This window comes from Rhagoletis pomonella, unplaced genomic scaffold, assembly GCF_013731165.1.
Source record: "Rhagoletis pomonella isolate Grant_MI unplaced genomic scaffold, Rhpom_1.0 Rhpom_scaffold_00019, whole genome shotgun sequence".
NCBI lineage: Eukaryota > Metazoa > Arthropoda > Insecta > Diptera > Tephritidae > Rhagoletis > Rhagoletis pomonella.
In genome coordinates, this window is record NW_023458573.1 from 553023 (window position 1) to 570115 (window position 17093).

A 17093-nucleotide genomic window follows, 5' to 3' on the forward strand; every position below is an offset into this window, starting at 1 on the left:
TTTTTCACGCAAGACTGGCCAAAACCTCAGAGTTGAAGGCGGAAAATGAATATGTGCATACCCTGAAGGAAGCTTGGAGTCAAGTGTCTGCGAGTCACCACTTCAGTCAACTATTTTGGGTGACATTGTCAACGAAATGTCTATACTTTTTACTTTGCCTTTGATAGGTAGAGACATTTTTGACAGCTGCAAAAGCTGATTTTCTTATTGTGTCAATTTGTTTTGTTGAAAATACACGTGGCCGCAGGGCAAGTTTTTAGTTTTTGATAAAAAGGCGAAGAAAATTGAATTTAAAAAGTAAATAAGCGTATAATTTTAAATAATTATATCATGAGCAAAAGAAATTACAAACGACTAGTGAAAAAGCAATCAATTTTGTATAGAAATAGAAACAACGAAAAAGAGGCAACAATTATTAGCGAAATTTCTTACTTTAGAGGTTGTGTGGAGACTGTTGAAGATTTTGCGGAGCCTGTTGAAGATTTTGTGCAGTCTTTTGAAGATTTGTCTACTCCACAATATAGTTTGCGCGAAAAGTTAAAGAAGTGGTATGTTGAAACAGGTCCTTCCAGAAATTGTTTGGAGAAGCTGCTGGCTATATTACAGGAGGAAGGCCTGGAGGTTCCACTTTCGGCAGCAGCATTGTTGGGCAAAAAGCATCAAGTTTCAATCAGAAAAGTTTTCCCAGGAAGTTATTGTCACGTAGGAATTGAAACTCAGCTAAGAAAAGTTGGAGACGTTTTAAAAAAATATGAAGAAATTGAACTGGATATAAATATTGACGGAATTCCATTATTTAAAATTTCGCGAATCCAGTTGTGGACAATTCTTTTGAAAATAGTTAATTTAAAAGAGAAAGTGAAACCTTTTCCTGTAGGAATATATGTAGGCGATACCAAACCGTGTTGTGTTAAAGACTTCTTAAAAGATTTTATTGAGGAAGTGCTTGCGCTAAAAGATGGATTGATTTTGAGTGATAAGAAAATTAATATTCTGTTCCGCTGTTTATTATGCGACACGCCGGCTAAAGCTTTTGTTTGTGGTGTCCCAGGACATACTGCATCGCATGGTTGCACTAAGTGCACACAAGTATCGAAGAAAGTTGGCCATGTGCTAACATATAGTACTTTTAGTGGCACTTTAATTTCCGACGCAGACTTTTCTTTAAGAAAATATCCAAATCACCACAGCCACAAATTCAAAGATGAAAAAACTCCCCTTGAAGAAATAGGATTTAATATGGTAACGCAAACTCCTTTAGACAGCAGGCACCTTATCGATCTTGGAGTTACAAGAAAAATGCTTATTCGAATCATTAAGAATAGAACAGAAGAGACGACTCCAAAAGCAAATATATCCAAAATATCTTCTGAACTAGTGAAATTAAGAAAATTTTTCCCCAAGGAGTTCCCACGGAAACCTAGATCATTTGATGCAATACATAACTGGAAGGCCACTGAATTTCGTCAGTTCCTCGCCTATACAGGAGTTGTTGTACTTCACAATAACGTGCACAAAGACATTTTCTATGAATTTTTGCTGTTACATTGCGCCTATAGACTACTGAGTAATTCACGACATATTTACAATAATGTAAATACAGCTAATGAAATACTTAAATTATTTGTTCAAAATTTCCCTGTTGTATTCGGCCCAGACAGTGTCTCTTTTAATGTACACAATCTATTGCACATAGCTTCTAGCGCAGAAACGTATGGACCTCTCACGTCTTTTTCGGCATACGATTTTGAAAATAAACTTCAAATTTTAAAAAGACATGTTCGAAAACCATCGTCGATTCATCAACAAATTGTGCAGAAAGAACAACTCGATGTTGAAACTAAAAAAGAAAACTTTAAGTACAAAGGAGGTGCTATTGTAAAAGCTTTTGTCAATGATTGCTTAATTTCTTGCAAAGAACCTAATAATATTTTTTCTGTTAAAGCAGATATTCCTGTAAAAATTGAAGCAATAGTAAAAGAATGTGATATCTACGTTGAAGGACGGCGAGAATTTTTTCCAACAGCCTCTCAATTCTTGTGAATTACGTATTTTCAAAACAAATCTACGTTTAGGTGAAAAAGAAAGATTTTTAAAGAAAGATGTTCAGTACAAATTTCTATGCTTACCTTATGATAGCAATTTTGTAATAATTCCAATTCTACACAGCTGCCTTCAGAAAAATGTCGAGCCATAATGCCCAACTTTCCAAAGGAACACTGAAGTATTTCCCCCAACCAGGTAATTTTTATAGTTAAGCATTATATACTATACTGATAACATAAGTATTTTCTTATTTTTCAAGTTAATCAAAAATGTCACAGCTGTGAAGAACTATCAAAAAAATTTGACTTATGTAAAGGTTTGTTAAAAAATTGGTGTTAAGCCTGCACGGGAATTGAAGATAATAAACCATGTCAAAGTGGCGAGTCCATAGTGCTTCATGCTTTTCGCAGATGTTTTCGAATCAGAATGCAGATGTTTTGAAAATTCCAGCATTAAGAGCCAGAAGCTTTGAAAAAGGTTTTTCTTCAAAACTTTGGCTGTTGGTTTTAGTTTGAGCCCCTGATGAAATTTTGTGAGAAACTGTATGCATGTATCTTATTAGTGTACGTATATTTTCACAGATGCTGCTCAAAAGCAATATAATACTTTACTTGATATTTTGGCGGAACACAAAGTTTTATTGGATCGCATAGTTGCCCAAAATGCAGTTTGCTCAAATATAATGGGCATTTTTCCAATTAATACCGAGGAAAAATTGAAAGAATTTGACACTATTTTAGCTACGCAAGCAGATCCATATGTAAGTATGTATTTTATTTTACCGTGAAACGAAGTGAATAAAAAATTTTACTTTTCCGCTTTATATATGATAGATACGGCAAATCAAGTTACTTCTCGGTGGTAACGCTGAACGCAATCTACATCAGGTATTTGGCCACGGTATAATTATGAATTTCAATGTCGACGGATCTTTCGGCAAAAAGCGTTTGCGGGATTACGGCAATGTGTTTACGGCTATAATAGGTAACTTGTTAACCGAGGGTTTAAAGACTGTTACGCACAACTTGTGCCCTTTTTAACTTAAATGAAAATAATTTTACGTTTGTTTCTGAAATAAAGCATCTAATTTTACCCAAATAAATGGACCTGTTTGGACTTATACCCTTAAAAGGTGTATTAAAGAAGGTGTGATTGACTCTTTGTATAAAATAAACAAACGATTCAAAGAACTTGATATTATAGTACATTTCGATCACACTTTGTTAAATACATTTTGTACCCGCCGCAATATTAGTATTATGGAAATCTTCCAAAAAGTTCCAAAAGTGTTGACTACAGTTATCAAAATGTACTACTGAATCTCTGGTTCCAACGTCTCCATATGATCCCATAAGAACTACATAGTCAGTAGTAGGAAATCTAATAAAAAGTTCCAAAATTGTAGACGCTCAATTATTAACATGTAGTACTGAATTACTAGTTCCAATGTCTCCATGTGGTTCCATAAGAACCACCTAATTAATAGTTCTAACGTCACTGGTGGATTCTCAATGACTAGCACATGTTAAATGTCTACAGCAGAGAGCATTGCCTGGGGTATAATTGGCCAGTAGTACTGGTGACAAAGTCAATACTAAATCAGTACAGTTTTACTATCGACATTTCCTTCAGGGTATGTACATAAGTACATATGTATGTGTGTACATATATACATATCAATTCCCACTAGAACTTGAAGGGAGATCTCCCAATGTGAGAAATAAAAGAGTACTCCTTTCGGCCTGATTTCGGAGCAATAGGGGCGATTTGTTGGTTCTGACCTCCTTTATAACTCGCTTAGGAGTCAAATCGAAGATCTTCTAAGTGAGCAACAAAAGAATACTCCCAGTGCCATGATTTTGGAGCAATAAACGATTTTTGTCGATTTTGTACTTCTTTATTTCTCGTTTAGGAGCCAAACGGGAGATCTCCCAAGTGAGCAATAAAAGAATACTCCCTGAGGCATGATTACGGAGCGATAACTGAAATTTGTCGGTTTTGTACTCCGTTATTACTCGCTTAGGAGCAAAAAGCGATGTCTCCTATGAGAGTAATCCTGGAGTATTCCTTTTGATTGATAGGGGAGCTATAGGCACCTCGTTCAAAAGAAATTGCGTATTATTGGAAAAATTTATCATAAGGAAAACTACAGAAAATATTTAATATAGAAACAATATAAGGAGGAGGCAATAATTGAATGACGATAGCACACAGTTAAATGAAGGTCCATCGGTATGTATTGCAACTTCTGTTTAAATAGATTAATGTTGTTGTTGTTGTTAGTGTCAGCATTTACGTATGACCACCTGGTTTTAACGTTCATATAATGCCGGTCCAGAGCTTTTACTGGGGGACATAGCTATCAGATGGGCTAAGTAACCATCACATTGATCGTGGCTAAAACAAGAAAGTTTTATACACTCCTACTCCTGAACACCAAGCATCCCTGACGCAAGGAAATCATGTAGTTATCTCACCGTTTTATTGTTATTCTGTTTTACTTTGAATGTATTTTCCCGCATTAGAATTCCAATATTAATCAAAAATGTAATAAGTATTACTTATGTATGTTTTGTCTGATCTCGTACTTATAGGTATCTGTTAAGATCTTTTAATATTGTATACATGCATGAGATTAAATAAAAAATTAAATATATCGATTGCGTAAATAGCAAAATCTTTTAGCTTATATGTGAGGCAATGAAAAGCTCTTTTATTACTCGTACAGGAGGCTTTCGGAGCACTCCCTTATTGATCATTCGGGAGGAATGTGGGATGTTTTCTATGTGCACTCCCTTGTTGTCTTTTTGGGAGGTATAGGGGAGGATTTTATGGGAGTACTCCCGTATTGCTCTCTTAGGAGGTTTGTGGGATGATATTTCTGTGTGTGCTCCCCGATCGCTCGTTTAGGAGGTAAAAGGGATTACTCCCCCTCCTAGGACATACAATGTTAAAGGGAGTATACAAAATTACATGCTTATACACAGAAGCATAGGGAGCGATGGGGAGTATTCGTATGCTCCCAAGGGAGTACTCACCGAGCAATCGTACGATGCTCCCAAGTTCTACTGGGTTCAGAAATATTTTTTACATTAAACATTTTTGAAATCTCAATTTTTTTTTTTATTCTTGTTACTGTAGAGTTAGAAACTTAACCTTCGAAAATTTCTGGGCTAAATATTTAACGATTTAACTCTAATTTTACTCCTAATCATAGATTGTGCAAGCCAATTTATCAACTTAGCCGGTAAACTTCGAGTTAAATAGATAACCTGCTGTTCTGCAAGTGGCCCTAAATAACTCATAATGGAAAACTCAGCCGAAATATGTATATACATACGTGCTTTCGTTGAATTTTATAAATGTAAGCCGAAAGTATGAAATTGTAAAAATGAGACTGCTCGCAAAATTGCAATGTTTGTGGGCAAAACGTCCGACTTGATTGCGGATCGATCTGAACCAACGGTCGCAACGTTTAAGGCTTGCGTTATGTCAGAATAATGTGTGCGTTGTAATTCATTCTGCCATTTACAACCATTACGCGTAGGCCAATTCATGAAATCATTGCATGCGTTTGAGTATAAACTGAGTGCATGAACACTATTTCATGATTTCAATTATACGCGAAATGGATTTTGTGCACTGAGTTTTTACTCAGATTCGTGAAATGATTTCGTGAATTGGGCTACGCATAAACGTGATAAGGTAATTTTAAGTTTTTATACTCTTGCTACCACATGAATTTATGAATTCGTGATAAGAATATATGAATTCGCCTTGGAAGATAGAAAGCGAGTAAGAAGAAATGCCGAACAAAGGAATTTGCCTTCTTTCAACTTAAATAAATGCATTTAGCAAACAAAATTGCGTACGTTAAGCGCTGGTTATACTTGCATTGTGCTGCAGCGCATAACATGAGTACTGCCACATATCGAGTCTGCTTAATGAGCTTTGTATACAAGCGATTATCCTACGCAGCGCATGACAGGGCATGACAGCTAAGTCTGGAGAATTTTGATTTTTCGCTATGTGACATTTTCAAAGAGAGATGCCACTCTCATTGCCCTCATTAGTCTGTTCCAGTACCCATCAGATTTACAGGAATTACTGAGAAGTCGTTCTTGTACATACACTGGGGCATATTTATATTCGAAACAAAGTCAATTATAAAGTTAGTTGCCGCCATTTCATTGAAAATTATGACAAAAAGCAGCAACTAACTTTAGCGTCGACTTCATTTAAGCTATAAATAAGCATTCTTCAGTTATGTTTTTCTAACTAAATGCTGGAGTACTGGTGGAACAGTCTAACTGATTACACTGAACAGCTGATTCTGGGAAATTATGCGCTCTATGCCGTGTATAATTACCATAGTTGCCAACTTGGTGCTTTAAGCACTAGATTTAGTGCTTTTTGAAAATTAAAACGCATAAAAAAATTATTAGTGCCTATTGCCTTTTTTAGTGCTTTTTTTGAACTCAAGTTACTCCGATATAGTTAAGACCTGAAATAATTTTTAAATATTCAAAGCTGTGGCAGCACTGAATTTAAAAAATCTACAAATTGAAATGCATTTAAATACAACCATGATTGATAAAAGGCTGAACTTGCAAACCCACCTTGTTCAATTCTATTCGCCTTGAAAATGCTAGTAGATATGCGTGTAAGTTAAGTATTTCTTTTGTTCTTTTCTAATTATTTGTAAAAATTTTTATTTTTGTACCACCTGAGTAAAACACATCGTTTCTTGGTGCTGAATCCAAATCTGGCCGCACAATTGCTCTAGTACTAGAATTTTTAGATATTCTACCCCCAGATTACGAAGAACACGTGTTTTGCGATATTTGAGGTTATATAATGAAAACATAATTTTTTTTGCTCATTTCTACTTAGGGCATGATTTTCGTTTGTTGGGATTCGATTTTTCTTTCTTGAGATATATTTTTTTAATTTTAATTTTAGTTTTAATGTGCAGTACTTCGGTATTACGTCGTAAGCATGAGTCATTATAGCATGTGGCTTTTCCAATCGTTATGAGCGAAAAAGTTTTATTTATTAATTTATGTATGCATCCTTGTAAATATTTTTAATTTTTTTGTTTTTGTTAAATACAAACTGTTATGAAAAAAGCATCCTTTGATTAAAAAAAATTTGGTGCTTTTAGTTTGATAAAACGCTTTTTATCCAAGTTTTTGGTGCTTTTTGAAAATGAAAAGTTGGCAACACTGATAATTACACCACTACTTCACATGCGCTGCTTCTCTATGCCCTGCACTTGCAATGTATGTAAGTATAACCAGCGCTTTACTTAGTGCCTTGGTTATATTGCATGAACGAAAGACACAAGATCACGCCTTCCCGAAAGAAAGAAAAAAGTTATTTTCTAGCTGTTGAAATCTCGACGCCATCTTTGTTGTAAGAAGTAAACAACGAAGAGAACAAAAAAATCGCGTAATTGTTGAACGCATGAATAATCATTTTTATTATGCAAATTCTTCTATAAATCATGTCGTTGTATTAAATTATTCTTTACCTTATGTGTGCACACGTTGTCACAAGCGAAAATTAAGAAAATTGCAGTAAAAAGCCACCACCAAATTGTAAACAACGAACAAATGTAAACAAACGGCTAATGTCAAAGTCGCCCAACTTTTTTCCTAAATGCGATTATAACGGGCTACTAAGAAGAAGGCGTGATCTTGTATTTTTGGTTCATGGTTATATTGCACGAGGAGAATCGTACCAAATCGCGGCGAATTCGTAAGGATCTATTCAAGGCGAATTTATACAAGGTGGTAGCAAGAATACAACAAATAACAACCATATGTATTTTGTATCAGGGGCAAAATGTCAAATCTCAATTCGCCTCAAAGTTTACATGTATTTTGTTGTTGCTATTCAGGGGCATGCTGTCAAATCAGTAAAAGCAAAAACAAAATATATGTAAGGCGAAGGAAAGAAGAAGAAATCAGCTGATTGGACAACACCACCTTGTATAAATTCGCCTTGAATCTATTGATTGCATTAGGTTCTTTCCCTAACAATCCGGAGCGGATCCAGTAATTAGAGAATAAGCGAAAAGTTTGCTCTCAAAAATGGAACATAATCCAGAAGTACGGGAACGCAATAAACCACATTTCGTGTCCAGAATTTGAGAAACAGCTGATTCGCGTTGTTTTTGTTTTTGTCACTTAAATGTAAACTCTTGGAAATTTAATTTTTGTTTCACAAATTTGATTTTAAGTCATGATTCAATAATAGAAAGGTTTTGTAATAAAACAGTTTTCTCGCTCCCACACATAAAATCGGCTCCTTTACTTGTGCAGAATGTTGCTTACTCTACAGTTTCTAGTGATATTAGTAGTAAAACCAAAAATTCTTCATACTAAATATTCATTGGCATCACCTTCGTTTGCGTAATTTTCTAGAATAAGTGTAGAATAGTGACCGTTTAGCTATAAAATAGCCAAAAATGCCGATTGGTTGAACTTTTTACGCTGATTACAACGATACCAAATTTATTTGGCGCAGGCAAAAAATAACGAAGATAAAAGAGGTTTATTTGCTTTGTTTATTTGTATTTTTTATTATCACTAAATTGTTGAAACCCAAAAGTACATCATGATAAAATATGTAGTATCGAATTAAAGATAATAACTTGAACTTTCTAAATAATATAAATTTCTTTTTTTTTTAAGATTATTTCATGAAAAAATAACAGTTGTTCGTTTTTTAGTGGTTTTGGTTTAAAAATAAAAGAAGCTATAAGTTATGTACATCAGCTGAAAGACAAATTAATTATCTTTATGGTGGTAGTTTTTTTTATCGGTTATACCTACAGTTCGAAAGATATTAATATTTAAAAAATCTAAAAACTGAACTTTAACATTGGCATGGTTGAAATGAGCATAAAACGTTCTATTGATCTGCAGTTTTCGTTGTTGCATAGCTGAACGGTCGGTTCCAGGAAATGATGAATAACTTAAATCAAAAATGCACATATTTATGTATTGTTTAGTATTTCCATTAAAGCACCAAATATATTGCAAATTCGCATAGAATAAATACTACAAATTTTACTTCTAATTGTATATTTTGCGTACTTTTTGCAGTACCTTTCTATAACCGTTTTCGCAAAAGGCGATCACATTCTTCCCCTTTCTCTACTTCTAAAATACAAATCTAGATAAAGGAGTGTCAAATTTTAGCTGTCACAAATTACACAACCTTGTATTATTGAATCATGATTTTAAGTATTAAAGGTTGAAAATACATCAACAGGCCATTCACAATTCCTTAAAGGCACCAAGTAAATGCAGGCAACATGTAAACACAAAACAGCTGATATGCACTTTGACACTTTATCCATTTTTACCCGGACAAAAAGTCCGGGCTGTTTCGGGCAGGAAGAAGAAGTCACTTACGATCCAATACGTTCCAATTTTCGCTCTCTATTACCCATTTTGTTGAGTACGGGGATGATTTCTGGGCTATTTTTGGGCACACACATAAATAGCATCCCACAAAGCTCCTAAGGGAGCAATACGGGAGTACTCACAGAATAACCTCCCAAAAAGGCAAAAAGGGAGTGCACAAAGAAAAACATCCCACATTCCTTCCAAACGAGCAATACGGGAGTACTCCCATAAGAAACATCCCGCAAACCTCCTTTACGAGTAATAAAAGAAGGTTTATATACTCCCAAATTCCTCCTCATGGAGTAGTAGGAGGGTACTCCCTAATTGCTCCTTAACGATCCATTACATAGGCTAAAAAGATTTTGCTATTTACGCAATCCATCTATTTAATTTTTTATCGCATGCGCGTATTAATATAAAACCTTACAATAATAAACAGGTAGAACATGCAAAATAATGCTTACTAAATAATAGTACAGAAAAATTTATGAAAGCTAAAGATTATAAACTTAAAACGGTACGATGAAGGTATGTTTGGGATTGGTATTCACCTGGGAGTCCACAGAAACGAAGCGCATCAAAGAGCAGGTATCAGAGAATTCTGATTACCACATACAGACCTAGGCGATTTGTCAAATGCCGTTTATTTTGATAAATATCATGCCAGACGAAACTAAAACTAATACTTGAAGGTATTTGCATACTCAGACAGAGACTCAGACTTAATGACAAAGGCTCTTAATGGCTAATGGATTTCGAACCCAATAAAAGTTCTGGACTGAACAGGGTAAGAAACGTAAGAACTCGATCATTTTAAGCGCTGACACCGCCATCTGAAAAGCAGTTTCGGTTAAATAATGAAATAATTAAAAAGTATAAACAAATTTTGTCATAAATACCGATGGACCTCAATGTGGGCTGCCCAATTTATTTTATTATTTCCTCATTTTTATTTTTCAATAACAATTATGTATGTACATATGTGTGTATAAGTTACATATCTGTCTTGTTTTCTTCATAATACGTTTTTCCAAAAACACGAAATGGTTTTGAACGAGGTGCGTATAGCTCCCCTATCGATCAAAAGGAATACTCCTGGATTGCGCGCTTAGGAGACATCGCTTTTTGCTCCTAAGCGAGTAATAACGGAGTACAAAACCGACAAATCTCAGTTATTGCTCCGAAATCATGCCTCACGGAGTATTCTCTTATTGCTCACTTGGGAGATCTCCCTTTTAGCTCCTAAGCGAGTAATAAAGGAGTACAAAATCAACAAATATTGCTTATTGTTCCGAAATCATGTCTCTGGAAGTATTCTTTTGTTGCTCACTTAGGAGATATCCTATTTGACTCCTAAAGGAGTTATAAACGAGGTCAAAACCGACAAATCTCTCGTATTGCTCCGAAATCAGGTCAAAGGGAGTACTCTTTTATTCCTCACATTGGGAGATCTCCCTTCAAGTTCTAGTGGGTACTTCCATTACCCGGCGTTTACATCCCAGTAGAACTTGGGAGCATCATACGATTGCTCGGTGAGTACTCCGTTGGAAGTATACGAATACTCCCCATTGCTCCCTATGCTTCTGTGTTTAAGCATGTAGTTTTGTATACTCCCTTTAACATTGGATGTCCTAGGAGGGGGAGTAATCCCTTCTACCTCCTAAACGAGCAATCGGGGAGCACACACAGAATTATCATCCCACTAACCTCCTAATGGAGCATTACGGGAGTACTCCCATAGTTACCTCCTAAAAAGACAACAAGGGAGTGCACATAGAAAACATCCCATATTCCTCCCGAACGAGCAATAAAGGAGTGCTCCCATTAAAGGAATCCCGAAAGTTAAGATCCGATTAGTGGATCATGAGATATATATATATATATTTTTTTTTTTATATGAGAGTTGAAGTCGGTTTTTTTTTTGCTAAAAATTACTTGTTTATTTAACTTTTTAATCACGTGCATTTGTGCAATATTACAAGATCTTAACAGTTATAAGTACGCGATCAGATAAAACATAAATGATACGTCTTACATAATTGCTTAATTTTAGAATTATATTGCAGAGAAATCATATGAAAGTAAAACATAATAATAACAAAACGGTAAGATAAGATTTGAATTATATGCACCTATATGCACATATAAGTATGTACTCGTATATGATTTCCTGGGTGTCAAGGATGCTTGACTGTTAAGGAATCCACCAAGCGGGGAATTTGTGAAGGTGGCTTTGCTTATCTGACATCTTTGTCACCCATGCGGTGTTTAAACCCGGGGGTCACACTTAAATGCTGACACTAATTTGCGCAATCTGAAAAGTATTTAACGGTATATTTATAAGTAATACAATACTTAATATATTTAAACAAAAGTTGAAGTACATACCAACGGACTTTTATTAAAATCTGTGTGCTATCCAAATTAAATTATTGTGTCCTCCTTATGCGTCTATCAGAAATATTTTCTGTTGGTTTTTTTTCTATGATAAATTTTTCGAAAACACAAAATTTCTTTTGAACGAGGTGCGTATTGCTCTCCTATCAATCAAAAAGAATACTCTTGGATTTCTCGCTTAGGAGACATAACTTTTTGCTCCTAAACGAGTAATAACGGAGTACAAAACCGACAAATCTCGTTTATTGCTCCCAAATCATGCCTCAGGGAGCATTCTTTAATTGCTCGCTTTGGAGATCTCTCATTACGCTCCTAAGCGAGCAATACAGGAGGACAAAACCGGCCGAGATTTGTCGCTTTTGTCCTCCTGTATTGCTCGCTTAGGAGCGTAATGAGAGATCTCTTAAGCGAGCAATTAAAGAATGCTCCCTGGGGCATAATTTGGGAGTAATAAGCGAGATTTGTCGGTTTTGTACTCCGTTATTACTTGTTTAGGATTAAAAAGTGATGTCTCCTAAGCGAAAAATCCAAGAGTATTTTTTTTGATTGATAGGAGAGCAATGCTAACCTCGTTAAAAATAAATTTTGTGTTTTCGGAAAAAGTTATCATAGAAAAAAAACCAACAGAAAATATTTCTTATAGACGCATAAGGAGGACACAATAATCTAATTTGGATAGGACACAGATTTTAATAAAAGTCCGTTGGTATGTACCTCAACTTTTGTTTAAATATATTAAGTATTGTATTACTTATAAATATACCGGTAAATACTTTTCAGATTGCGCAAATTAGTGTTTGCATTTAAGTGTGACCCCCGGGTTTAAACATCGCATGGGTGACCAAGATGTCAGATAAGCAAAGTCACCTTCACAATTTCCCCGCTTGGTGGATTCCTGAACAGGCAAGCATCCTTGACACCCAGGAAATCATATACGAGTATATACTTATATGTGCATATAGGTGCATATAATTCAAATCATATCTTACCGTTTTGTTGTTATTATGTTTTACTTTCATACGATTTCTCTGCAATATAATTTTAAACTAGAGTTCCAGTTACTGTCGAAATTCGACAGTTTTTCTAGTTTTAGAAGCCTTGAAGAGGTTGTCTAACTTAACACGTAGCGATACAAATTAACTAACCGGAAAATCTTCTGCTAAAACGTAACTTTTTTTTTTATCTGAGAAGGTCTTTGGAGGACTTCGGCAGGACTTGGAATTGGCCCGATACACTCAAGTTTATCGATAAATTTCGATGATTTAATACATATCGATAGTTCGATGAATTTCAAGAACACTAAAATTCGATAACTCAACAAAATTCGTTAACTCGACCAATTTCGATAACTGTGAAATTCGATGGCTCGATAAATTTCGATAACTCAAAAATGTAAAAACTTTGGATAACTTTATAAATTTTTACTTTTGACATCTCCACATTTTTCGAAGACTATCTAAACATTTTGATAACTTGTTACACTCTGTTAAGACGATTAAATTCGATAAGCAGTGATAAATCGATAAGCTTATATAACCTTGAAATTTCGATAAATCGATATATTTTGAAAATTCCATAAACTTTGCTTTGTTGAACCAACCAATTTCAGTAGATCAATAATTATCGATAACTCTGTAAGTTGAAAGAACTCCATGCATTACGACTCCTCGATATATTTTGTTAAGTCTATAAATAATGATAATTCAATAAATATCGATAACTTGATACATTTCTTTAAATTGCCAAATTTCGTTAATCTCACACGTTTTTATAGCTCGATAACTATCCGTAAATTTGGACAACTATGTTTCTGTGTCTATAAATTTCGACAACTCAGTAAACATTGATCAGTTTGAATAATTCGATACGTTGCGATAACTTAATAAGCATGGATAAATTTCGATAATTATAAACTTCGATGATTCGATAAAGTTCAGTAACCTTTATGGCTGATTTTATTTCGATTCCTATATTTTAACCTAATTCTTATGTATTTCTCATTGTCTCCATTTTCGCCTTTATCGCAATTTTCGTCTTTGTCTTCACTTTTACCTTTTTTTTGTCTTCATCGTTATCACTTGTTTCTTCATCTTCATATTTATCTTTATTTCAAAGTTTAATTTCAAATACGAAGTAAAACAAAATGCGAAACAGCTTAAATTGAACAGGTTGCAAAAACAACCATATACAAATATGGAAATTTTTAAACGACGATTTTCAACCAATTTCGAAACTATAAAAACTCTCCTCATCTACAGAAAATTACCTTTCCAACGGTGTTTTTTGGTTTTGAAATCGGCAACTTTACCTTGGTCTTCATCTTTGTTTTTATCTTTCACATCTTTGCTTATATCCTTTTCTTTTTCTATTCACGTAGATGAGATGAGGTGCGATGACGTGATAAGATGTGACGTGATTTTATGTGATGTAATAGGATGTCATGTCATGTGTTGTCATATCCTCTGATGTCATGTCATATGATGTCATATCATGTGATGCCACGACATGTAATGCCATGTCATATCATACGATGACATATCATGTGATGCCAAGTCATGTGATGTCATGCCATATAATGTGATGTCATTTCATATGATGTCATTTCACGTAATATCGTGTGATGTGATATCATATTATGTGATGTAATATCATGTGATGTCTCTTCATATCATGTGATATAATGTGATGTGATGTCATTTAATGTGATCACATTCCATGTTCCGATTATTATATGGATAACCCTGTTGATAACTGTGGCGATAAAAATACCGATAACAATATCCATAAACATATAGAAAAATACAACGATTGCAAAATCTAATAATTCATCGTTAAATATAACAATCATCAGTATCGATTATTGTACATATCGATAATAATATAAATCAACTATTTAGTCGATTATTATACCGATAACAATATCCATTATTGCATCGATAACAATATAGATTATTATATTGATTATTATATCGATTACAATAGCTGTTATTTAATCAATAACAGTATCGATAACAACATCGATTATTTTATCGATAGCAATGTCGATTATTATATCGATAGAAATATCGGGTTTTATATCGATAACAATATCGATATTCAACCTCATCCTTTTCTTCATATTTATCTTTATTTTTGCATATTCCTCTTCACATTTAACTTAAAATGTTTAAATTTGCTTTGATCTTCATTTTTGCCTGTACCTCTAGGCATCTTTGTTTTTGTTTTTATTCTCAAACCGCTAAACCGCTGAGAACCATTTCCATGTGCATTATTCCCCTTGAATTTGACAATTTACTGCCGCTTTTTTCACTTCATCGTTCTCATTTATTTCTCCATCTTTATATTTATCTTTATTTCAAAGCTTAATTTCAAATGTGTAGTGAAACAACAGGCGAAACATGCCAAATTGAACATGTTGCAGCAACATCTATTCACAATTCGAAAATGTTTAAGCAACGGTTGTGGCCGTAATTTTCAACCAATTGTGAAATCATAAAAACTCTGCTCATCTACGGAAAAATGCCTTACCAACGGTGTTGTTCGGTTTTGAAATCGGTTCGGTAGAATCGCCAAACGAACGGAGACAAAATTTATGTTAGCGTATTAATATATAGATTAAGCAATTATGTAAGACGTATCATTTATGATTTATCTGATCTCGTACTTTTATCTGTTACGATCTTGTAAAATTGCACAAATGCACGTGATTAAAAAGTTAAATAAAAAATTTAATAAATAGCAAAATCTTTTTGGCTAATTTAAAATGTTTCTTATCATTGCTCTATTACTCCTATAGGAGGCTTTCGGGATGCGTCTAATGGGAGCACTCCCTTATTGCTCGTTCGGGAGGAATATGGGATGTTTTCTATGTGCGCTCCCTTGTTGTCTTTTTGGGATGTTTCTGGGAGGTAACTATGGGAGTACTCCCGTATTGCTCCATTACAAGGTTTGTGGGATGATAATTCTGTGTGTGCTCCCCGATTGCTCGTTTAGGAGGTAAAAGGGATTACTCCCCCTCCTAGGACATCCAATGTTAAAGGGAGTATACAAAATGACATGCTTATATAAAGAAGCATAGGGAGCAATGGGGAGTATTCGTATACTCACCGAGCAATCGTACGATGCTCCCAAGTTCTACTGGGTTTTGCCAATACAATAGTAATACATTCACACTTTTGCACAAATACATTCACACAAAGACAATTGTTTTCGCCATTGTGTCTGATTTTCCATAGACAATGATGAAGACATTCACCCCTATGCTGTAATCCGAAAGTTCGTAGTTACGAATTCGTAGCTCCGTTCCGAAAATTCGAAAATTGGTATGCTGTAATCCGATCGTAACTATCAACGGCGTTGCCAACTAAAATAGTGAAATTCGAAGTTCTTAATCAGCTGCTTTGACAGAAACAAATCAAAATAAATATAATCGCAAGTGAACAGTGAAATTAAAAAAGATTGTTTAATCGTATTTGAAAAAGCTTTTCCTTAATTAAGTAAAACAGAATGGATTCAGTGGCCGGTGCACTTTTGTCTCAGGAGGAAGAACATGCTGCAGTCAACTATTGCATTAATATACAAAGGAGATTGCTACGAGACAGTTCTGATCCATTTAGCTTAAATGACAAAATGTAAGTTTTATAATTGATTTCACTGATACACATATAAAATAATCGTTTAAATGTTTAAAGATTTGTAAAAAATTTCCGCCTCAACAAAGACGCATTTAAAAGCGTTTTAACAATTATGGAGGAAGAGCTTGGGCGAAATGTAAAATCATCATCGGTGACTCCTGTAAGTAGATTGATGGCAGTTTTGAGGTTTTTCGCTGAAGGAAGCTACCAACACGGTGTTGGGAAAGATTTTGATGTGGGGTTGGCGCAATCAACGTTCTCAAAAACATTGACAAAAACTTTAAACATCTTGGAACGCCCAGTATGGATTAAATTGTCAATGACGGAGGAGGAGAATAAACGAGCCAAAATGTGGTTTTACAGGAGAACGCAATTCCCTGGCGTTATTATGTGTGTGGACGGCACGCACATTAAAATAACGGGTGATTTTTTAAGAGCTTGATAACTTTTTTTTTAAAAAAAACGCATAAAATTTGCAAAATCTCATCGGTTCTTTATTCGAAACGTTAGATTGGTCCATGACATTTACTTTTTGAAGATAATTTCATTTGAATGTTGACCGCGGCTGCGTCTTAGGTGGTCCATTCGGAAAGTCCAA

At 34.6% G+C, this 17093-nt stretch overlaps 1 protein-coding gene across 2 annotated transcripts; it reads left to right on the plus strand.

Moving 5' to 3' along the window:
- The first annotated feature begins 299 nt into the window (after positions 1–299).
- LOC118749560 lies at positions 300–16906 on the plus strand. 2 transcript variants are annotated; one of them, XM_036484362.1, is made up of 7 exons: positions 313–2075; positions 2170–2241; positions 2306–2362; positions 2628–2806; positions 2880–3030; positions 16359–16492; positions 16553–16906. In XM_036484362.1, the coding sequence occupies exons 2-6, from the start codon at positions 2184–2186 to the stop codon at positions 16433–16435; spliced, it is 522 nt and encodes a 173-aa protein (XP_036340255.1). In that variant the 5' UTR covers positions 313–2075; positions 2170–2183; the 3' UTR covers positions 16436–16492; positions 16553–16906. The 2 variants fall into 2 exon arrangements, with proteins under 2 accessions (XP_036340256.1, XP_036340255.1); XM_036484363.1 differs by lacking the exons at positions 16359–16492; positions 16553–16906 and having other exon boundaries at positions 300–2241; positions 2880–3134.
- Positions 16907–17093: the final 187 nt, after the last annotated feature.